Source organism: Danaus plexippus, chromosome 23, assembly GCF_018135715.1.
Source record: "Danaus plexippus chromosome 23, MEX_DaPlex, whole genome shotgun sequence".
Lineage (NCBI taxonomy): Eukaryota > Metazoa > Arthropoda > Insecta > Lepidoptera > Nymphalidae > Danaus > Danaus plexippus.
In genome coordinates, this window is record NC_083551.1 from 1,491,224 (window position 1) to 1,515,676 (window position 24,453).

At 32.6% G+C, this 24,453-nt stretch overlaps 3 protein-coding genes and 2 non-coding genes across 8 annotated transcripts; 1 reads left to right on the top strand and 4 right to left on the bottom strand.

Moving 5' to 3' along the window:
- Positions 1 to 261: 261 nt before the first annotated feature.
- On the bottom strand, positions 262 to 9,915 carry LOC116774670 (nucleolar protein dao-5). Of its 3 annotated transcripts, XM_061524040.1 has the most exons (9): positions 9,717 to 9,915; positions 9,175 to 9,218; positions 7,641 to 7,831; positions 5,891 to 7,330; positions 3,340 to 5,813; positions 3,129 to 3,245; positions 2,865 to 3,005; positions 2,550 to 2,686; positions 262 to 2,238 (listed from the first exon to the last, which is right to left on the bottom strand). In XM_061524040.1, the coding sequence occupies exons 3-9, from the start codon at positions 7,827 to 7,829 to the stop codon at positions 2,081 to 2,083; spliced, it is 4,656 nt and encodes a 1,551-aa protein (XP_061380024.1). In that variant the 5' UTR covers positions 7,830 to 7,831; positions 9,175 to 9,218; positions 9,717 to 9,915; the 3' UTR covers positions 262 to 2,080. The 3 variants fall into 3 exon arrangements, with proteins under 3 accessions (XP_061380024.1, XP_032523269.2, XP_061380025.1); XM_032667378.2 differs by lacking the exon at positions 9,175 to 9,218; XM_061524041.1 differs by lacking the exons at positions 9,175 to 9,218; positions 9,717 to 9,915 and having other exon boundaries at positions 7,623 to 7,758.
- On the top strand, positions 8,468 to 20,981 carry LOC116774671 (uncharacterized). Of its 2 annotated transcripts, XM_032667379.2 has the most exons (18): positions 8,468 to 8,591; positions 11,350 to 11,494; positions 11,744 to 11,891; positions 12,195 to 12,364; positions 12,837 to 12,976; positions 14,545 to 14,695; positions 15,308 to 15,466; positions 15,998 to 16,116; positions 16,871 to 16,947; positions 17,340 to 17,424; positions 17,600 to 17,662; positions 18,063 to 18,139; positions 18,429 to 18,506; positions 18,993 to 19,068; positions 19,341 to 19,470; positions 19,779 to 19,985; positions 20,521 to 20,638; positions 20,787 to 20,981. In XM_032667379.2, exons 2-18 carry the CDS (start codon positions 11,350 to 11,352, stop codon positions 20,896 to 20,898), a joined length of 2,055 nt encoding a protein of 684 aa, XP_032523270.2. In that variant the 5' UTR covers positions 8,468 to 8,591; the 3' UTR covers positions 20,899 to 20,981. The 2 variants fall into 2 exon arrangements, with proteins under 2 accessions (XP_032523270.2, XP_061380026.1); XM_061524042.1 differs by lacking the exon at positions 18,429 to 18,506.
- Trnal-aag (transfer RNA leucine (anticodon AAG)) lies at positions 14,036 to 14,117 on the bottom strand. Its single transcript has one exon. It is a non-coding gene; the product is annotated as a tRNA-Leu (tRNA).
- Positions 14,987 to 15,068, bottom strand: Trnal-aag (transfer RNA leucine (anticodon AAG)). Its single transcript has one exon. It is a non-coding gene; the product is annotated as a tRNA-Leu (tRNA).
- Positions 20,982 to 21,024: 43 nt separating the features above from the next.
- LOC116774669 (sperm flagellar protein 1-like) lies at positions 21,025 to 23,499 on the bottom strand. The gene is made up of 5 exons (XM_032667377.2): positions 23,257 to 23,499; positions 22,858 to 23,067; positions 22,515 to 22,619; positions 21,967 to 22,112; positions 21,025 to 21,781 (listed from the first exon to the last, which is right to left on the bottom strand). Exons 1-5 carry the CDS (start codon positions 23,372 to 23,374, stop codon positions 21,230 to 21,232), a joined length of 1,131 nt encoding a protein of 376 aa, XP_032523268.2. The 5' UTR covers positions 23,375 to 23,499; the 3' UTR covers positions 21,025 to 21,229.
- Between the last annotated feature and the right edge of the window lie 954 nt (positions 23,500 to 24,453).

Genomic DNA, 24,453 nt, shown 5'->3' on the forward strand with positions numbered 1-24,453 from the left:
TTTCATAACAAATTCTTTAACTTTGCAGACTTTATAAGTATCACCGATCAATATTATCAATTAGTCATTATTAATTATTAATATAAATTAATTTACATTTGATCTTTATATATTAAATTAAATGCAAAAAACTGTAATTGTATTATGTAAAACCTTTTTATTTTTGTTTTATCAGACATATGAATGTAACTAAACTGCCCGTCACCTTCAGAGTAACATTTAACATATTTGACAAAATTTTTATATTAAAAGTGAAAGACATTTCTGTTCAAAATACTTTATTCTCAACAATATTATTTATAAAACATTCTTCCTACCACTTATATACATTCCCACAGTCGGCTGTGCATGTCACAGAAACATTTGCCACATCAGCCGACTGTGACTATAATAAAACAGTTCTGATTCACCCCAGCTCCAAGCAATCTATCGACCCTACACGTGGGTAAATAACTATTTACATAATTCGTTCATTCTTAGTATACAAGCACTATATATAGTAAGAAAAATAAAAATAATGCAACATGTTAGACCCAATTTAGACAAGAACAATGTAATCTTAACGAATAGATTGTACTGATATATTTTTAAGAGTATTCAAAACAATGTATAAAAAAGTGTTGAAGCTATGATTTTTTTTTTCAAGATCAAAATAATTCTTGCTTTTATAATGCAAAATTGTTATTAATTCGACATTTTAAAACATAAAGAGGTTAATTTACAATGAAAAACATATATATATATATATATATTTATCAACATAACATCGGAGATGTGAGTTTAAAACTAAAACATATTAAGAAAATATAATCATCAGCTGCTACAAAGAGGTTATAGTTAAAAAAAAAAAAAAGTTTAAATTCAAGCCTTAAATATATATATCCAGCTACACTGACTAGGAGATACGAAAATATAATTATCTTATGTCAATGAAACAAAATGGATATTATATATATATGTATATAGTAATATTTTCCAGAACCTAAACTAATCTAACATACATATATATGTATATCTATCAATTCCTGTGTATGTATATTTTGCGTTCGTTAGCAAAAAATATCCAAAAGCTACAAAACTAAGCAGTCTATGACAGCAGTCTCACACCTAAATTCTATCTGTATAAGAAAGCGATTGTTTGATCCCTAGACTGAGTTATTTTAAAACTATTCACAGAATAATCTAGAACAACAAGATTATAAGGCATTCAGCTGCTATGGCATTAATTCGTAATAGGAACAGAAAAATTTTGGCACTAGCTTAAATTTTGGAAGCGTTTAGTTATCTGTGTATGGACGTGTGTATATATTTTGATATTTTTTTTTCATATAATCTATTGTATGGAACTTGTTACATGTAGACAGCACAATGGTAAATAGATTGTGATATATCAGTTACATGGTTTCATATACCTAATGGACAAATTTAGTGTTAAAAATCCATCGTACCTATGATACATAAAACACCTATACAAAACAATCAACAAACAATAATGTATTATTTGTTTGAAAAGTACAATATTATTTAATATACATAAATACATACTAAATTACGTTCTGTAACGTCATAACATTCATACGGGGGTAACATTATTACGTACGATTGCGGAAAAGGAGAATTCAATGTGGTTGTTGGGAATTTATTGTAATTAAAAAAAAAACAACAAGAGCCTCTGAAATTGCGACGAACAACAACTGTATAATTACATGGAACATGTAAAAAAATATATCCGTAAAATTCATTTGTCTGGCAGTGTGTGTGCTGCTTTCCAAAATAATAATAATAATATTAAAAAAAAAAAACTGTACTGGTAAGTAAAGAGGTAGAATCGATAACCGTACAAACGTACACTAACTAAACAATTAATATATACAGTTTATGAAAAATGTACTAAACAATCAAATAAAGGTACGCTGTGAGCATTAAAAAACATAGAAAAGTAACAGAAAAAAATGTCTTTTTTGACAGCTGTCAGCCTGACACGTGTCAGTTTTTGGGCGCGAATACGTCACATCACTGACAGGAGCAAAGAACTGGTAACCGGGTGAATGAAAACATGGGGACTAAAATAAAGCAATCGTCAAGCATCGTCTTGGCGGGCTTTGTCGCCTTTCCTTTTATTTAATTTCTTTTTTATATCTAACAACATTTGCTCGAACGACATGTCCTCGTTCCGGCGGACCGGCATCGCGGCCTGGCCGTGGAAAGCGCTTTCCGTGTACTTCGCCTCTAGACCATCTGTTAAAAATACAACACTAGTAACACTCGTCTGACACAATTAAGCTGTGATCAGCTCAAGGTCCAGGAAATGACAATGGACGCGGAAACGGAAAAGTGTTCAATGCCAAATCGGTGAATGTCACTTTTGAACATGGAACCTCTGACGGGACCTTCAAAAACGCTTAATCGCTAAACTCGTTTTAAAATCGGTTTCAATAAATATTTTCGCTATGCAAAACGAAAATAAGATTTTATTTATCACAAAAATAATACAGAAAATGCTGAAAAAAAAAATTCACAATAAGACCTATATTTTTAGTTATACTCACCAAGGTCAGCGTAGCTCTGCCTGCAGAACGCTCGTCTGCCGCCGAAGCCCACGTCGTATTGAGGGAAAGAAGAAGCGGCCTCTACCGCGGACCACGCGTCGCGAGGTCGTTGGAACGTTACGAAACCGTAACGAGAACTGAAAACGTAATGACCTCTGATACTGTGGTCTCCACAGAGCTATTGAGAGTTAAGAATGTTGTCAGGCACAAGCCAAATAAATATCTAGCCTACGCATCTACAAAGCCCTACGCACTTCCAGGGTTTACAGATTAAGTTATGTATTTAAGCTCTTTAAGATCCTCGAGTGGTCTTACCCGTCTTCCTTGGAGTGCAGCCTGACTTCAGTGACCGGCCCAAACTTGGTGAACTGAGCCCTCAGAGCCGCCTTCGTCAGATCTTTCTCTAATCTGCCGACGAAAACGATCCGCCTCTCCTCTACTGGAGTATTGCTTTCTCTGAGAAATGTGGGTCACTTTTGAATATTCAATGGGGTATGAGGGTGTAAATTAAACTGACTTTCCACCCCACCGGCTCATAGGGTAAGGGTAAAAACAATGTAGATTGTCAAAACTTTGTACCTGTCTTCAGAACTAAATGAGTTTCTGTAGTTCTTCCTGAAATTCTCATCTTTTTTGTACGGACTGCAAGAATATCTCGACTTGATCGACGCCGAGGAAGCGCCCGATGAAGTCGAACTAAAAATATTGAAATAATTTAGAACATGTCCCAAATTAAAAAATTCTCAGATCCATGTAAAGAACCAGGTGATTATATCAAGTTAAGTCATACCTGGAAGACGTCGAGGAATCAGAGCTTTCCGAGACGGTCGGTTTTCTTGGTGGAGGTGTTAGGGACCTGGACGGCTTCTCAGCGTTGGCTCTCTGTGGACTGATCCGTTTTTTCGGCATTGGGCTTTTCGATTTCTTCTCTGCGTGTTTCGACCTCGAGCGGGTGCGAGTGGAGCGGTAATCCTTTCGCACGGACGGAGAGCGTCTTGTTGATCGATACGGCGATCTCGTCCGCGATCTTCTTTTCCTTCTATACGGGGAGTCTGATCTTCTATATCTTCTGAAACGTCCTCGAGACCGCGACCTGTTGCGGCTATGAGACCTTTTCCTTCTGTGGCCCCGTGAGTGTGATCTTGAACGTCGGTATTTGACGTCATAACGGTCTGTGGACCTGCATCTCTTTTCTTTTGACTGCGATCTTGGAACATCGCGTCTATCTTGTCTTGGTTTAGTTGGAGATAATTTTTCGTCTTTAGTTGCCAGCACGTGCTGTTTTTTTGTACGAACAGGACTGCCGTCACTCGACATAGACATGTCACTGTCATTTCGTTTCCTTGTTGAAGGGCTGCTCTCTTTTATATCTACTTTATCTTTTATTACGACAGTTTCAGAGGGGGAATCAGTCTGAACTTCGACATTAGCTTGATCAGGTTTTTTACGATTCTTCTCTAGATGAAGGATTATTTTGTCCTCGCCATGGTCATCACTATTGTCGTATTGTCGCACTATGCTCGTTTTATATTTATGGTGTGCATCACGTTTTTCAACTGAGCTATGTTTCGGGGACTTTTCAGCTTTAGTAATATCAGCAGTTGGAGCATTCTTCATCACAACGTCTTGGATACTAGCAAATAGAGAATTGCTAGAAATCTTCGTGTCCACTTGTTTTTCTACACTCTTTAACGTCGCTGTAATATCTTTGAGCCTCTCTTTATCGATTTTAACCTCCGAATGATTTTTCTCATTGATGGGACTTTTGCTTCGTTTAACTGTATCGAATACGTTTTGTTTCAACACGGGATCAGATTTTTTGATCTTAAAGTTGATCGTCATTTTGTTTTCGTGTTTAGGCGATGAGGACTTCCGTTTTTTGCTCTCAATAACCTTGTCTATCTGTTTGAACATATTCTCATCAGTGTTTGTACCGATGCTAACAAGTACAATTTCGTCATGATCTTTTAGTTGAACTTTATCTTCTACGACTGTTTGTGTTGGCGGTACAATAGGCACAGGGAGTATCTTAGGTGTCATGCCAACAATTTTCATCATTTCCGCATCACTTATAAGGGGCTGTAGTTCTAAGTTTTCCACTTTAGGTATTTTGCTCATAACAATATCTTCATCTCTCTTCCTCATAGCTTCAGCCTTTTGCTTTTTGGAATTCATGAGTATTTTTCTAGAAGCTTCTCTTATGGGATCGAAGATTGTTTTTGGGGCTTCTGAAATTAAAGGCTCTTTTGGTGCCGAAACAACGTCACTGGCTGTTTGATTGTTTACTGCCCTTAAATTCTTATCAAGATTTATGTTGCATGGGATATCGGGAAATATAGCTTCGGGGCTAACTTGAGCTGAGCTAGCATTTGAACTAACATTTCGCCTTAATTTGTACTCTTGGAGATTCAGCTTTTTCTTCTTTTGTGGTTGTTCCAAATCATTTAAGCTCTCGGCCTGTGTTTGTTCATCTTTGACGTTATTCTCGGCTTTTATTTGCGGAAGCTCAATATCCTGTTTATCATTAAACAGCGCAGTGTAGAAATGTTCTTTAGAATTGACTTCTTGTTTTGCGATTACATTAAAATGTTTCTCTACCCTATTTAAGTCTTTCGTTTTGTTCCTATCTAAAGTATCTATGCCTTTATTAGAATTATTTATATCGTTCAAAAATCTATTAGCACTTACACCTACAAATTTATTTTTATCAACGTTGTCCTTACGATTGTCCTTAAAATCACAGTTCTTGATAATAACCTCGGATTTATTTTTTATCGTTAACTTAATGCTACCGTTACAATTTTGACTACAAGAAGTATCACTTGCTTTAAAAGCATTTTTCACCATCACAGAGCCGTTATCTTTGTTAACATCACAATCATTCACACTACGCGGTGGCGACTGTTTCTTGCGATGATTCGAATTCGCCGCTGCCTTAACAGTTAGTTTTATATTAGATTTTTTATTATTCTTAACAAAAACATCATCAGCTACACGATTATTATTTAGAATTTTATTTTTCTTTGCTGTATTAGCATCGCTTTCGTCGTCACTGCTGAGGTGGTAGACAACTTTTTTATTTTTACACGACCTATGTCTCGAGCTGAGTATTTTATTATTGCTGGACAGGACCTCGGGTTTGAGAAGACTCTGACCGCCCTTAAGATTCGGGAGGCTGAGCCGTTTCTTGGACGAACAATAATCGTGATCAGAGTGGATCGGACTTGGAGAACGTCTCATAACAGTGTTAAGGGGCGACGGCATCTGGAAACGTAGTCAATAAAAGGATAACGATCTCTTTAAATGGACCTGAGAATTACCCGATGGCACGCAATACTTACCAATATTTGTCGCATCTTCGTCTTGTTCAATTGTACACCAGCGTCTTGCAGTCTCATGCCACTAGTTATGCTTATTGTCTTTGTTTTAGAATCACTCACATTCACTGATAGTTTTCTTCGTTTGTTCAATTTTTCGGTTGCCTCAAACTGTTCCAGGAGGGAGTTAAGATTATTCGCTTCCAGGACGGGTATGACAGCGTCGTTGCACGATTCGACGTCCACAAAATCATCTGTTTCGACTTTTATATCTGGTTCTTTTTTCACAGCGACCTTCTCTATGCAGAACTCTAGTACATTGGGTTTTGGGATGGGCGTTGATGTGCATTTTCTGTCTGGTAGTATGACGGTTTGAACGTCTCCGTTGCTGATAATAGCACCCAGAGGTCTATCGATTTCCATATCTTGGGGGCAACAGTCATCGACGGTCACAACTTCCTTGGACTCTGTTTGATTCGTTATCAGAAAGCTGTTCACGTCTTCCTCCGTCAACGTCCGTGGCATATCATCACTCCTTAAGCTCGCACTAGATTTCTCTTTCTCATTCTCGAAAGTGAGATCAGATAGATCTAAATTAAGATCCTCGAAACTTAAACACGTTTTAGAATCTATATCCAAAATATTGTGCATCGGCGAATGTGGTAGAGAGACGGAGTAAGACTTCTGTACGTTCTTCAGTTTAGTGTAAGGCAAATCGTCCAAGAGATATCGCTTTAGGTCTTCTATATTAGGAAGCACTTCTAAATCTGATTCGTTGATGGAGACATCTGCCACTGAATCTTCTTGTTGCTCGACTGTTTCTATTTCTTTAACATCAACGGTCGGCTCGGACTCGAATATCTCGTCTGGTACAGTTTTGGATATCCGGAAATCTGTCTCAGGTAATTTGCTTTTAACTAGGAGTTCCTCAACGATTGTCGGTGGTGGAATCGTTGGCATATCTTTAGTGTCCTTGATGAAATACTCATCCACATCTTTGACCACCGGCTCGTCTTTCACCTCTAATATATGCTTCTCATCATTTTGTTTTATAAAATATTCATCGACATTTGAAACGACTGGTGCATCGAAATTTAATTCTAGACTGTCTTGGGATACACTTTTCGGGAGACTCCCTTTACGGAACTGATTATTACCGGTTCCGTATCTGATCTTATCTTCAGGATCGATGTATTCCCCTTCATCTGATGTATTATCTTCTTCTGGAATACAAAAATCCTCTTGTTCTTCATCCGATGAACACTCGAGATCTAAATCTGGATCGACAGCAAACACTTGGATGATATCATAATCATCACCTTCCACTAGCGAATTTTCCTCCATATTATCAGTGTCCAACTGACCATCGGTTTCAGAGTTCCTATCATCTATAGACACTTCCTGTACTTCAATATTTTCATCAACATCTACACTTATATCTTGATTCGACTGTGTTATATTTACCTGAAAATAATAATGTATTAGAGGGACATGTAACAAACATAATTACCGTTTCTGTAACAGAATTAATTTCAAATTTATTTGGTTATTACTCTTTATAGTAGTAGTTGAGCCAAGAGTGATAATTTTTTAATACATAATGTAGGGATCAACAAGAAATATATAGTAAGATTTTATGTAGGCACCATTATGCCTTAGAAATGTATATATTGACTTTCCGAGTCGAACCTAAGATTGGACCTTGTAATTAATACAGGTCATAAATTAAAATGATTTTAATAAAATAATTTATCACCTGCCATCATTCACTCACATTCTGATTTTGACTCCAAACCTGAGTATTTCTTGTCCAATACACTTCGTTCTCATCAGCCTGCTGTTCCGGGCTGTTCTGGTTACAACTGCCCTCGGATGATAACGACTCGCTTATCGATCGGAGTATGTTATGACCAATATTCCTATATGGCGCCTGGTGATACATATTCAAAATATGCGACTCCATTTCTGAAATAGAAAGTGGAAACCAAACTGTAATAACATAATATAACTTCAGTCAGACGTAAAGTAAAAAAATCTATTAATTTGTTATAAGGAAACATGTTTTATGTTTATTATACATGTGTCCAGATTTAAAAAAAGTAATTATTACATGAAAATAGAATTAAATTAGTGTTATCTTAATTTTATAATACACAAAAGAAAAATTATGTGCTTAGGGTGCTTGACAACAGACTTGTAGTTTAAGTTTCTTTAAATATGTACTAAGGTTAATCTATGAGAAAAGAAAGTTTCGACAACGATTTAAATGATTAATAACTTTAATATATATAATATGATAATAAAGATATAAGATCTCATTACACTAACATAATAAAACTCAATCAACAGCAACTGAATAAACAGTGTGAAAGTACTTTAAAAACACCACATGGTATTTTAATGTCTCAATTATCATGACTTAAAAATATATACTTTATGGCATTATTTCTCTTATTTAATAATTATGAATAAATTTTTAAATTTCTATACATATATAAAAATAATGGAAAATAGAAATTACTTAGTCCAATATTTTAACTTAACATTTAATTAAAACATTGTAACCTCTTTGCTTAAATGACAAGTGAAATAAAAAAAAAATATCAACAAACAGCTGTGAAAAATTAAACTGACAAATTAAAATAACAAAAATAAAGCAAAATATATAAAAATACAAAAAAAAAAAATTGTGTGTTACAGAGTGATGTGAAGAGAATTATTAAAGGTACATATATATTATTTAATGTATTATTAATTAGTAATTTATATTTAGTTGTAAAAATTATATTTTAAAGTATTGTTAATGTAATTTTAATCTAAATCTGGATAATGATGGTTAACACCTGTTAATTTCTCTAACTTTATTAACCTGAAACAAGGCTCACTGAAACATAAAAATGTCCCTTAATTTTAAAACATCTCATATAAAACTAAGAAAAACCTTCACAAATATATATTAATGTATTTAACAAAACTAATTATTTAACAAAAAAAAAATTGTAGCATAACTAAAAATGTCCACATGCTCAATGACATATTGTAAGCAAAACATAAACAATTCACTCTCCAAAGTAAAATGAACTTAAACAACAAACAAATCTACAATATTTACTGCCAATATGGAGGAAAAGAAAATATTTAGTTTATGAAGAAATATAATTTTAATTTAACCTCCACAAAAGTCACATGTGCAATGTGTTTGTTATTTAAAGTAATTAAAACAAACATTCGCCTCACTCTTTGTTAGTTATGAAACCTTTTTTTTTAAACTATCGATATTATTTAAAAAAAAATATGCAAATTCCGACCCTTATCACTGTGTGTCGTATCACGATCACGGGAGATACGGCGTCTAAAATAGATTGAGTAAACGTCAAAATTGAAAACAATCTTGAAATCATGTGACAAACACATGCACTATTACCAAAAATCACAGTCAAGAGACCTTATTTACGCTTTGTTACATTCAGATAACGGTATAATAGCAGAAAAAACGATGCAAAAACTGACCATACAATTTAGGTTAGGTCCGAAAACGCAATGAATTTCTTAGCTTTTTGTGGTGGATAGCTTTAAAATAACATCTTTAAATGTTGTATAATTTAATGTATGTATGTAAAAACGTATTTAAATTTATTATGTAAAGCAAAACAAACACTGCAACGGTGACAAAACGCGCGTACTCAAACCTAACCTTGATAAAGAAAAAAGCCTGATAGAGTTTCTAGTTCAAGGTCCTATGAAAAACTGAAAAGTCACATGAAGTCGTTACACAAACAAAATTGTAATATCATTGCAGCCGCACTGAAATCTATTTTAAGACAAACAACAGACGAAAAAATTCACTAACCTTAACACCCTCAAGTGACGGCTTTATCCATGTAATTTTATTATGGAACAATATCACTACATACACTGTACACCGGTTTTTTATCACTAGAAGATATATTTATATAACACTTTGAGGCACTATACAGACCAATACTTTTATAATTTTCGTTAAAATTAACACTTTTTACGAAACATCACATGCTACAAACTTCACGCACGACAGCAAATTTTTATTTATGATGTTGCCATAACAAATAATATTGACAGTTATATCTGTCACTTTGTAAAGAAGTCACAACATTATCTTTACAACTAAATGTATTGTTAAATATATTTTTATATTTTCTGCCATATAAATATAAACAAATATTTTAAATAATCTGTAAAGTATGATGTTATTATTTTAATGAATATTTATATTTTATATTATATATTTGTTTTCATATTTATAAAATAAACAGACAACTACTTGAATATAAAAAAGTATATTCTAAATATTACTGCAAAATTTCCCTTTAAATTGTAAATAAGTAGCTTATTATATAAAGTTTAAATTCTCAGTACTTTTATGTAGAACGAAATATGGGCCAATTTATCACATGCCAACCACGTATTATTAAACTACGTCAGTTTCAGGTGACGCAGTAAACGTTTAATGATTTGAACCAATTTGTCGAACATATACCGTCAGAGTAATACTTATTTAAGAACTTGTCACTTTACGTTCATGATTGTAATTATATATTTTTTTGTCGATGAAGAAAATTTCGTTTCGTATTCTTTTCAAATTGACTTCTACGTAGGAAATTACAATGCTAAGTTTAGCTTTAAGTAGCTCCCGGCCACAAATAAATAAATTTTATTCTATTTAAAGAATGCGCTCAATAATATTTTTACTCACAGTCCTCTGTGTAATTTATTTAAGAATTTTATTATATTGGATACTTAAATATTTCAATAAGAGATTAAATATTCTTACTTTCTTTATTTAGAAAATTTACGTTAGTTGTAAGGGTAACTTACTTATCGCCTTTTATATTATAACAACACAAATAAACTTAAGAAACGAGTGATTTTAATTTTAAAAAATATTTTTGTACATTATCATACCTATCCATAAAACCTTATTTTGCAAGGAGTATGTTATTAATATTCTTAACAACATGCTCAGTAGCTCAATGGTAGATTTTATTAAGACGATTAAGAATTGTACATTACATTTATCATCTCGTTATCACTTCTAAAATAATAAAATCAAACCCCAATATAAATAAATATTGTTTTTTCTATGACTAACGACTAAGAACTCCAATGAAAAGAAGTAAAACCGTCAGTAGGTACATTTCCAAATTTATTTTAGTATGACTTAAAAGCTTTTTTTTTTTAAATAAAACATCAATAAACCAAATTATTCATCCACTAATATTCTATCATCTTACATATTCGGGGTTTATGGATGATGGGTACCGTTTGTCTCACGTATTACATATTTTACTCTACTATTGTTCAATAACAGTTTTATAAACTTCCATATATCTGGTTCCGTAATTAATAAACTATTGTCAAGCTAAACCTACATCTATAATATGATTCGCATATTAAAACAAATATATACATTAAGGGAAGGAAGTGGTAACGAGCATTTGTTTAAGATGTCTCGACGTTCGAGTCGTGTCACTGTCGGCAGCGCAGAGGTTCTTGAAGTCATTCGAGAGGAGACCTCAGCCCCGTCCTCGATAAACATAGATGATAAAAAGGAAAGTGACAGAAGTGAACCAAAGTATTGTCCTTGTGAAGGTATAATATGATGAAGTTTCAGGTCTTATTATAAAATATTTATTTTTTGCAATGAGTTATTACAAAGTCAAAAGATTATTATTCGAAGTTTGTAGCTGAAGCCTCATCGCCTCATTTGATAAATCTGTTAGTGAATATATAACCATCTTATAATTTTTTTCTGTTCTTTTTTGCAATCCTACAAGGAACGTAATTTATTATACCATTCAACGTATTGCTTGGTTATATTATAATAGCTATTTTTTTTAGGAGTTCAACTCGAGGAAATAGAAAAGAGACACGCGGAAGAAATCGAAAGATTACTGTCTGCGAAGGAACTGGAATTAGAAGAAAAGTTCAAACAGAAACTACATAATGAAGTACAATATTTGAAAGACAGATTTGGATTCGTATTGCAGTAAGCAAAATATATTTCTATAATTCGTCGCAAAGATATCATGACTTTAAAACAAATGTAAAAATCAAATTGATAACAAAATATTTTGCCATAAACTATTCATATAGCCGTTGTGTTTTGAGTAATAAATAAACAATATGTTTTCGCCATCGCTACATTTGAGTATAGTTTTACTTTTCTGACATTTTTTTTTGTTTATGTTTTCACGGTTCTAGATACGGTCCCTTTCAGCCTTATCTTTATAAACTTTTCTGACACTATACGGCTAGTGTTGCCAATTCAAATATATATTTTTTTACCCAGAAACGAGCAAGTCCGTGCGTCATACATGTTGCGTGAGGCGCACAGAGAAAGGCAGGAGAAAATATCAGCGTTACAAACACAGCTCGAGTGTAAAAATCTGGCTGGTTTAATGTATGTCATGTGCTCTGAGAGGAGGAAGAGTAAGATGGAGATTTTGAGAATTACTGAAGGTTTGTACGTATTTACTTGTTGATTGAGATTTCCAGTATGCTTAATAGCATTTTGAATAAACCTAGTTTTATGGTAAATTAATAGAAGCCTTTGGTATATCGAAAGCAGAGCGACTACTAAGAATTTTTTGTGGTATGTTCATATTGTGGCAACATTTTTAAGGAAAAACATTTCAAATTATATAAACGAATACACTCATAAACACAAATACACGTAATTGGGTGTTTATTTTTTAATTGTCTCACGGTGAATATTTTATTAAACCATTGTCAAGGGATATAAGAATATTTTTACGTAAGAACATTCTAGACTATATATGTAATGTCTAATATAGATTAGACTTCTATGTCATAGGGTGTGACAAAATATTATTAAAAAAAAAATATTATAAATTAGTTTTTCATCAAATCCAACGTTTTAATACGATCAATCACAGTTTAGTATGTAGTAATCTAAACAAAATTTCCACAGAATACGTAACCTACATTCAAAGCCTCCAGAACATTCTAGAAGAAAGCCAGGCTCTCATTCTGAACCTCTCCCGTGGTTACAAGACAGCAGCGAGGGTCGATGATGAATGGAGAAAAAAAATGAAGAAGATTCTTAAACATGTTACGTTAACTTTAATTATCTAAACGGATATAAATACGGTTGTTAATTAAAAATAAAATTTAGTAATAGTTGCAGGTATTTTGGACGTTGATACAAAACTAAAAATGGTAGCACATTCAGAATATGGATTAACGTTTTATTGTAACATGTTTCCAGTGGCCCAATTACCTTGGCGTGTCAATTCATAAGCAGTACTGATTTAGACGAACTATGAAGCCATATGTATATATACAACTTGTTACTCGCGACTCGGCCCGAGTTAAAAAAGAAAACAAAGATAAAACTTTTAATCCCCGCATGCGATCGTGTCCCACTCACGTGTGATAACTCTTAATTTTGGGATAGGGATTCGAGATCGGGATAAGGGTAGCCTACGTTAGTCCTTGTCACTTCAGCTAAGTGACAATAAAGTCCCGTCTAAATCGGTCTCGCCATTTCGGAGATTTACCGGAACAAACAGACAGACAGACAAAAATTTGTAAAAAAAACCGTTTTGGTGTATGTACCATATATTCATATGCATGTAGTAAACACCGATTATTTCATTATGACAAAACTGGCAATCAAATTTTATTTATATGTACCTATAGATTTCATGTTTTAAAACTGTAGTTACATAATATTAAAAATAGCTCTTTTTTTAGACCAATCTAATAAACATCTATTAGCAAAATATCTATTAAAGTAATAAAACAAAGATAACATAAGTTATGTTGAATTGACGCTAAGATTGAAAAGATAAATTGACCGAATAACGAGCCATATTTTGCAGTTCTGTCCGTTGTCTTTAGCCGATGTTGGGTACAGTCAGTACAGTATGTACCTGTAAAACATTTATCTTGGAAATCAATTAATTTTTTTTATATTCTTACCATAAACCCTTGAAAATGATAAGAAATCAATCTCCCTTCCAATATATCATAGCAATGTCACTTGAAAGCAAGTCGACTGATTATTATAAACGCGAAATTAGTTAGTTTCTTAACTTCAAAAAAATTAACAGTATATTGTGACAGTTAATAAATTAAGATCATATTCTATATTTACAAAAAACATCTTGGCAGCGGTGGGATTCGAACCCACGCCTCCGAAGAGACTGGTGCCTTAAACCAGCGCCTTAGACCGCTCGGCCACGCTACCCTATACAAAGATGTTGAAAATACAGGACCCATTAACATTGAATAAAAAAAAAACTATTTTTGTAACAATATAGGTCAAAGTTTTGTTACATAATTCCCATACAACTTTTATATATTTAGTTTATTATAATTCTATAAAACATAAAATGAACTCTAATTGATATATCTGGGCTTTGGAAAATAATATTGACTAAAAGTCAGATTTTTTAAAACGACGTACGCATTTATAAGGTTTGGCATTATTTACTGTTGGACTTAAAATAGCTGGTAGCTAAAATATAGAAGGTAGATAAATAACAGCATGCCCGTTTCTCGTTCAATATCATTCAATAAGTCATTATTTTGATAAGTATATATTTTATTTGACTAAAAAGTATTCATATATGTATGTGTACATAAATGCCGGAATCCATAAATTGTTGTTACAGTTTCAATCATTCGTATTTGAATTTGTGGGTGGCAGCCCTGAGAACAACCAATACTTCTTCAATATACCGGAGCTATTAAAAACAAAAACGTCCATCAAGGACAACCCTGAAGAAGACCCTTGTGAGAATGAAGAGGAAGAATCTGAACCGAGTTAGTCATAAGACATAGAAAAAAATATATATTTCATTAGTTTGTGGTTTATACATCAAAGATTTGCAGGTCTTAGTGGTTTTTATATTGATCATAGACAATGTAGAGCGGCACAATTTTATAGCGTCTTATTATTTGTAGTTGTTTTTCTCAAACTTTTTCTGCACTACTAGTTAATAGGATTGATTCACTGTATATATTACCTTGTGTTTCTTCCATGAAACGATAAACGTTTACAGAAGTTCCAAGGTATATTAATTAATTATATTAGCAAGGTGTTTTACAAAAACTTGGCAGCGGTGGGATTCGAACCCACGCCTCCGAAGAGACTGGTGCCTTAAACCAGCGCCTTAGACCGCTCGGCCACGCTACCACTATGAATAGCAGGAGAAATGATACACGGAATTTTAGGACAAAACATCTTCTGCCAACAATATAACATACAGAATATGTATCTGTAGTAAAAAAGTAAAAATCTTCTAAGAACAACGTCTCTAAACAATTTCCTTATTTAATAGATCATCATTTTCCAGTAAATTTTTAACTAAATAAATTAAAACCAGGTAGGTACAGCACCAACAATACCACTAACAACTTACCAATGTGCTTCAGAAATCGAACGTGAAAAAGAATGGTGGGAGACTCTCGACTGCCAAGAACATCCGTTTGTCATGTTCGGTGACATGGCTGACTTCAACCCACCACAACGAAGAGAAGTACTTAGGAATGTGAAAGCTGCTAAAACAGCTCCCAAGAAGTGGAAGGAATACGGTATGACATTATACGAAAGTTATTATAAAGAAAAAAAGACATATACAGCGTAATGACCCCTAAAATTAGATCTAACCGTGTTGTCTCCATTCATAGATTCGTTTATTTATTTATTTTTAAATAGAAATAGCATCACGCAAAACAAATATTTCACGTTGTTAATTTATTTGGTGATTACGATTTAAAATAGTTATAGGAAAAAGAAACGGAAATAATTTGTCTCTCTTCTCTTAATTCTTCAGGCTTATATTTAGTGTTATAGAAATTTCGTAAATGTTCAAATCTGAATATTGAAATCTAAGATTTTCGCGAGTAACTATTCATTGAAATAAAACAAATATTTTTCGGATTTACTACTCGTTTATAATAATTTTTGACGACATATAAGTACTTCATACGTTTCGCTTACTTCGCATCAACCGTGATCAAGGGCGGACGAGATGTCATTTTAAGTTTTATCTCAATCTAAATTATTGTTTAAAAATGATCAGAATTTGGTGTTGTTTTAAGAGATTTAATTCCTATATACAGTTTTTAACGAAATGTTCGTCAAACGTGAATGTACGAACGCGGATATCATCAAGGACATGTGGTGTGCCCCGGCGTCCTGGGAATGTGCTGTAGCTGCTAGACAAACACCATCCAGATGTGTTAGTATTTAGACATATTATATAGACAAACCCACGAAACATGTCTTAGTTTGCAACTAAGCCATTAGTGTATGTTTTTTTTTTTAATTATTAGAATAGTTATTCATTAACTTCATAGCAAATATCTTAAACGTGACGGCATTAATATTAAAATCTATCTATCAGCCAACCTTAAAGATTATCCATAGTCAGTAGAAATAAATTTACCAGATTAAGTTGTTATAAAACTAAAATTATATACCTATCTGTAAAACTATAAAATTTATATAAAAATGAATAATATATAAGGTTTTATTAAAACGTAACTACTTCAATGAAATTTCTTATTCTATTTATGATTTCTTAAAAAATGTTTACCTATTTTTTAAGAATATATCTTTACGTAAATTTTTTACTTAATCCTTTAAAATTTTGTTTATTTCTCTGTCTGTATATATTTGCATTAGGAAATCTTGGGAAGGCTTCCCGGAAGTAATGCCGCTTTTACTGGATGATAGATGGATTTAAGTTACGTTTATCACTATAATTCTCGGGGAGAATCTTTTATTTGTAAATTAACGAGTACGGAATAATATGGATTAAACTTATGGAATTATATAACAAAGCTTTAAATTATTAATAAAAAAAAAAAAAAACAAAAAAACAAGAAACGTTTAAAAATTAGAATGTAGTTATAATATAACAGGTCTAATTTATTTTCTTTGTAATTATCATAATGCTTTATAAATATTAATTCTTTTTAAACTTAATTCAGTCAGAATCCCAGAGCAGACGAATCACAACAACGTCTGTTGACATCAAGGGAAACATGGGGTCAATATTGAAGATTATGTGAGTTATATTAATTATATAATCTATTCAGATTTATAAATTACCAGCACTTAATAATTTTACTTCCTACGTATTTATTCGTAGATAATTTGATTTTTTTTTTGTATGTATAGAAGTTGAAATATATTTTTTAAGAACTGAAACTGGTCATTTAATCATAAGTCTGGAACTTGGTTCGAAATTCGAATAAAGAATTCAAATTTTGAATTTTTTTAAGCTGGTTTGCTACGATCTTTGATGATTCAGCCAAAACTTTGTTAAGAAATATTTTTTCACATACATACATAATAATTATTAATAATTTTATTAATAGACTGTAGAATTTCACAAAAAAAACAATGTATAGCCTAAAGAATAGTTTATGGCTTGTTAGACCTGGAAACTTGTTTTAGGACTTCGTCGACTCCGAAAACTACTGCAAAAGCCACGTTACTTGGGGCGAGGGATTCAATGGAAATAGCCTCAACCACGCGATTAGTGAGTTCTGAATGCAAAAAAATCAACACAAAAACTAATAATAGTATAAGTTTTTTGTTTATGAATCGATATACATATTTTTTTTACTTGGATTCTGATGACGTCACCAAAAAGTAGCACTTCTAATGACAGAAAAATTCTATCATTTCCTAATTAATAACCGTGTCTTTTGCAGCGTGATAAACACAGATCAACAGTGGACCACGGCAAGGTCGTGTTGAACATTGGCAACAAAATCGTATGTATTTGTTTATAATACTTATAACTAAACGATTGTTTTATGTAAGCATTAGTTCAACGACTAACAAGTAAATAAAAAAATAATAGCGAGTGGATTCCCTCCGCACGGATGAAGTGAAACTTCGTTATGTTGAAATGAATAAAGGTAGCCGTAGAAAATGATTTTTAAGGAACTTTTTTACGTTTCTTGAACACGAACTTTATTAACATTACTCGCTAGTCACAACTGATTGCTAGTATGCGTTCGAAAGCCGCATTCCCTTTCGCCCTGTCTCTTTTTATCCTCCGTTCAGCTTTTAACGCAACCTTGTTGGGAGTGGCGTGAGAAATTTCACTTCAATCAAAAGTATTAATATAACGATAAGCCTCTATTCCATATCTATTCTCATTGAATTCAGGATTCATTCTTTAATAAAATAGAAGATGATCATGAAGATGAGGATGTGGAACGTGAACAACCAGAAAATGTGCCCCAGTAAGTAAATAAAATGTCCTTAATACGTTTTAAAACAAATTTCAATATGTTTTCACGTACATTTTATTGTTTTAATTTGAAAATTTATTGCTTTGTGATATTATTACGTAATTATTATACACAATATATTAGGTGAAAAGGATTTGTCTAGTCCCGAAAAAATAAAATCATTTTTTGATATCATGTTCTTTTACGCTCGCGTATACGTTTATTAATGAATGGAATAGAAAGTTTGTTTGTAAGCGCAAACTGATGGTAAAGTAACAAAACGCTTTGTGCTATCATTCAGTGCACCAGGACCACAGACGCCTACGGCAGGTGATACTGATGATGTTGAAAGTGATGAAGAGTCCACGTCAAATCTCGGGTGTTTATTCTGTATTTACGTGAACGGTTCTAGAATTGTGATTGTATAATTGTTTCTCGTATCTCGTGACTCGCTTTTAATTATTTTTTTTTAATAATTTCCAAAAACGTAAATCACGTTTTTGTGATATTGTGATTTGAACGTGGTTTTGCTGTAAAAAAAATTATAGTTTTATAGCTTTATATTTGGTTGGTTATTAAATTTATATTTTCTAAAATATCTAGTTGTAACTGCGTAGATATCTACATATACGTACGTACTACGTATACGTAGAGATATAGATTGAAATTGTAGTAAAGCTAGTAGATATACATAAAATACAATTTAGGATTTATGATATAGTGATTACAAGAGTTTTAATGTTGTTGGTTTAATTTAATAAAATATATGAGCGTTAACTAAAACCTAAATTATTTTGAACCCTCCATACATGAGTTCAGTAGTTATCTGTCAAATTGCTGTCAACATTAATGTCGTCATTTCCAGGAGTGTCCACCACGACAGCCTACAAATAATACAATCCCACGTACCAGATCACGATTCCAAAATTAATTATGAAAAAGTAAGTCAATTTTTAATTAGATTTAAGTAATTTATTAACAAAGATCTCGTCTGCCAGTGGTCGCGGTTGCTGCAAGGTAACCGAAACTTCGGTAGTATGTAGTTTTTTAAATAGTAATTATAATAATAGAGTACGCTTAGTACATCCGAAAATAGCAGTTCCATTAAAACGAATACTCGCAAAAATCTTTGAACAAAGACTTTTTCCGATATCATAATATGAACCACACTAAGGATATATTAAGAAGCAATTAAGAAGCTTTTATTTCCTAGACATGCCCGATGGAGAAATGCCAGAGGACGCAGGTTGATTCGTTCATCCGGAGCCTCCCGAAGTACATGCAAGCGAATCCATTCACTCACTTCGAACAGACGTACGATGACTATGAAGCTTGTTCACCCGGTCAGTACTCAATCATCATATGCCTAATTTATTATTCAAAATAAATAACTTCTAAATGTTCCACTGACTACAGCTCTAGTACATACGATTTAAATGAAGTATTTATAATAACTTTATTCCTTGCTTGTGTTTATTTCGTTTAATGCATTGGTGTGCAGAAAACAAGCTCTTTCGTATATAAAATTAATATTTTTAAGTCCTTAAAATGACAAGATCTTTGGACGTAGACATCTATAAACAATCGCAAACACAACACTTCCTTTGACATAAAAATGGTTGTAACGTAATATGAGGCTATAACATTGAAGAACAACTGGAGATTCTAAAGAAGAGGATAGAAGAAAAGAAAAGGAGAGAAAAGATGGACTTCCAGCCGGAAAGGGATCCTCTCCTGTCGTGGACGCCGAGCGTCGATGGTGTTGAAGTACAGACATCGGATATATCCCTGATGCCGCCGTGCACGTGTCTCGTGCCCAGTCCGTCTCTCGCATCCAGTACTACCAAGGTGTACAACGGTGAGAATAACCACAGCATTGTATAATTGGTACTATTTTTTTACGTTAAAGCAATATGATTTAAATATTAAATTTAAAAAAACATAGACCAGGGCAGAATTTGAACCAGTGATTTCTGGAATATAGAATTCCAGTTTGTTTAACGACTGTACTATTGTTATTTGACACAAGTCAGTGAATTTTTCGTTATGCTATGAGCATTGTATAATGATAAAATTTTACAATACTCCAGGGTGTTTTGTTGGTATATTGGAACTAGTGACTAAATAATTCCAGACGAAAATATAACACCTATTCGTTCTCTTATCAAACTTAGACTACATCAAAATACGCATGTATTTTGAATCTGTGCCTAAACAGATTTTATAAACAAACAAAGTGAACCTAAATTTGTTATGTTAATATTAAAATGTATTTAAATGATATTCCTATCTGACAGCCTTTACAAAAACACTTAAAAATACAATTTCAGTTCCAATCGAAACAATTAAAGAGTACTTAAACGTATTTTTTTAAGTTAACCTTATGTTTACAGTTGCTGATTTGATTCCGATAAAACAAACCCTCGATAAAATCAAGGCCGAGTGTTTCTTCCACGACGACATAGAGTTTAATCGATTCAAAGTGCTCGGACAAACCGAGAGTGAAGATTTGTACGTGATTATATTAACATAAGAAAATAATTTTATATCATATTATAAATACAAACGATAATAATGTAATATAGCTTATTTTATTGTGAAAATCTCAACATTTATAAGAAATTAACTAATTAATATCATTTTTTTTAAATTTCTACAGGAATTACGAAAGGGAAATAGATTCCAGCAAGAACAGATTAACCGAAATTAAAGCAATACTGAAAAAACATCCCAGCCTTTGCGAAATATTCCAAGCTAACACAAGATGTTAATGTCGTTTAATATGGGATATAAAGACTTAATTTTCCTTTAAAAACATATTTTTTACTTTTATTAAAATAATCTTATTAAAATCTTCAGGCAAATGTAATATCATCCACAAAAATAAAATTTATACGAACAGTTACAAACATGTTTATTTCTAAATAATAAATAACAATACCATAAACTATTAAAAACATTACAATGTTAACATCCTAAATTACATAAAGATTTAATCGATCAAATATAAACAAACATACAATTTCAATTGACACTGTCACAGGATACTAGGAAAAGCCTTAACCGTAGGAACTAAGTCGTGCCATAAGCCGTAGAAACTAATTAAGTCGTGTCACGTAAATGTACCGCATCACATATCTCCTGAACCTCCTGCCTGATGCTATTTTCTATTGTGATAAATTCCTGGACACTCGAGGGCATCCTCATATCATTATTATTATCATCAGTTATTTCGATTTCCTTGAATACGTCGGATTTGATTCTGTCCACGTCAATTTTTTCCTCGGAATTCTGATGCTTGAAATCAAGCACTTCTGTAACACTCGGTTTGGATTTGCATTTAGGGATGACGAGTTTTGGTATGGGAATTTTAGTTTCATCCTTAGATATCCCTTCGAGTTCTTGATTTGGTAATTTGTTAGATTCGATGGACACTTTACTGGAAGATTCTAAAGATTTCGCTGAAACCGTCCTGCTGGGTACAGGTATCAGGTCAAAAATTTTGGGTGTTGGCGGTTCAGGTTCAAAGGGCACAGCTAAACTATTCTGAAGGGCCTCAACCTCTTTACGCTTTGTCTGTTTCCGCTCTAATTGTTTCTGCAATTCTTCTATTCTCTCCTCTTTAAGATTCAGCAACTTGTCCAAGTGTTCGACCTAAAATTAATAAGTTGTCAGTGATCATTTCAAAGTTTTTTTCATCAATATCATTCAAACAAGTGACCCTATTTATCTTAAGCGATTTCATTTTTATGCCGTGAGCAATTTTATGTTTTTGCATTTTTCTTATTCAGGTCTTCAGCTTGAGGGAAGTGAAAGTGGAGTGGAATCAAGTCAATAACCTTTTGTTTCAGCGTTTCCACAGTTTCCTTTGCATCTTTCAGTTCTTCTTTAAGTGTTAGATGTGTTTCGTAGTTGACAACTTTCTGCTGGATTGTTTCTAAAACTCCATTCACTCTCATCTTAACAGGAACTACCAATACATGTTCTGGAAGAATAAAATAAATAGTAATACTACATACTAAGAATTGTGCAGATTTATGGATAGACGGGAGATTTTCATTTAACGTAAACACTACAAAATGGATAAAAAGAAATTAATGTAGCCTAGGCGTGTTCTTTAAAAATTTCCAAAAAGCCAATGAGCTTAATGTTATACTATATTATGTAATAATAATTAGAAAAACTGTATTAATTTAAGAAATATTGAAATTCTTACATTTATCCCATTATTAAGGCATAATAATTACAACAAACTTTGATTCAGGTTTAAGAACAGATCCTATACGGTATACCTCACAGCCATCTTCTAAATTTTATGGATTAAAATTGTTATATATGTGATTTATGCTTTATTATCTGTTAAATTATGAACAATCATTTGAATAACCCTCGTCTCCGCAGGCCTCATAATAACTTCCGCCGCTGGAAACATTTTGTTCAGACTCTTTCAGCGACCTATTAGCGTCCTCATCTCGACGGATTTTGTCTCGGACTGAAATTGGAACAAATAACTGTAATTTTATATCGCCTTTATGAGTAAAAGTAAATTTTTCAGTCCAAGAAACAGTACGTTTAATAACGAAGTCATTAGAAACGTTATGCACAAAAATGATATAGTTTTGGTGATTAGAAATGGGATTACGATAGAATAAGTGCTTATTACGTTGCTTTTTAGATCTTCTAGGACTCTATGTTAGGTATCTATACATATATGTGTTTTTATTTCTCACCCATAACCAGAACACGTTCGATGACCCCAGGAGCGCAGTTCGCGAGCTGTTCCATGGTGTTGCTGCACAGGTTCAGACGCAGCTTCTTAAGCACCTTCCTGTTCAGAGTCATCCAATTGTTCAATTTAAGGGAATGACTATTCCTGGGCGGGTAGTTGTGCATCTCCACCAGCTTAGGATAATGCACGCTTAAGATTTCCGCTAGAAGTACTAAAATCGAAATTAATTTACTTACATAAAAGTCTATTTTTATAATGTATTTAAGAATCAAAACCTGCCGCTTAAATTTGACAGATTGTTAGTAAAAGATTTGTTGGAGAAGTAGAAGATGATGGATGTATGGGATGTTTAGGATTTGGGCTTTATTTAGGATGTTCTGAGGTCACCGCTCACGCTCACCAGCATCAGAGAAATCTCTGTTTATTTTCTTCGTAGGCCTTGACAGCTTGAATGTGTCGACCCAGGCCAGGACGGTCTCAATATCAGACAGTGGTATCGGTGAATCGTAGGCAGACATTTTGTTATCTTTATTTATGTATGTTTAACTATATTAATTTTGCATGTTTGCCATATGAGAATGACATTATTTATTTTTCATGTAAACGGCCAATAAGAATTGATATTCTAAAAAGGAAATTCAAAGTTGTTAATAAGGCTGCTACTATACGAGATATCGAAAAATATTAAAAAATAAAACATTCAATGAATATCTGTAGGCACATTAAATTAATAAAAATAACCAAAGGAGGTACGATATTGAAAGCAAATTATCTATACCTAATATTAATGTGAATTTGGAAGGATATTATTTAAATATAACTAACAATATTTTCATCTCTTCCATTTTTTACGTATTGTATAATCTGTCTAAGTGACTCCATTTAAAAATGTATAGATAGGGATGCAATCTCTATCCCGCGAAATCCAGATCTCCCGAGATCTCGTCTCATTTTAAGAAATCAATCTTGAAATATATAATAATTAGAACTCAGCTGAGGTTGGAGTGATTATCATAGTTAGGAATAACCATTCACAATCACGCCTAGTTTAGGAAATACTGTCTAAATAGCAATTTTTACAATATGATTATCTTTATTAACATAAGTTCTCTCTTTATAAGATATTTGACAGTGCAAAATTTGTGTTTTAAGTGAAAAATTATTTAAAAAAAACACGTTTTTTTCTAAGTAACTTAGGTTATAGTATTTATATTATGAGTAATGAGATCTAGGACTTCCGCGAGAATTGATTTAAATAAAACTAATGCGAAAATATTAGTTTAAATTTATACTACGTTATTGTCTTACTTGTATAGTTATCACAAATTAAAAATTTTAAATAATTTTTCTTTTATCTATTCGCAAAAATCTTCGAAATAGATTCTTAATCACGACAGAATAGATCAGAATGGAATTTCTTATTCCTCGAGATCTCGCTTAACGATCTCATCTCCAGATTTTTTAACCTACGTATAAATACTAAAAAAATATATAGTATACATGTTTTCCTTTAATGTTTCTCAAAGTTAAGATAAAAATCATGCAACTAATAAAAGATAAACAGTCAAATACAACAACGCTATCTCCAAAACAACAT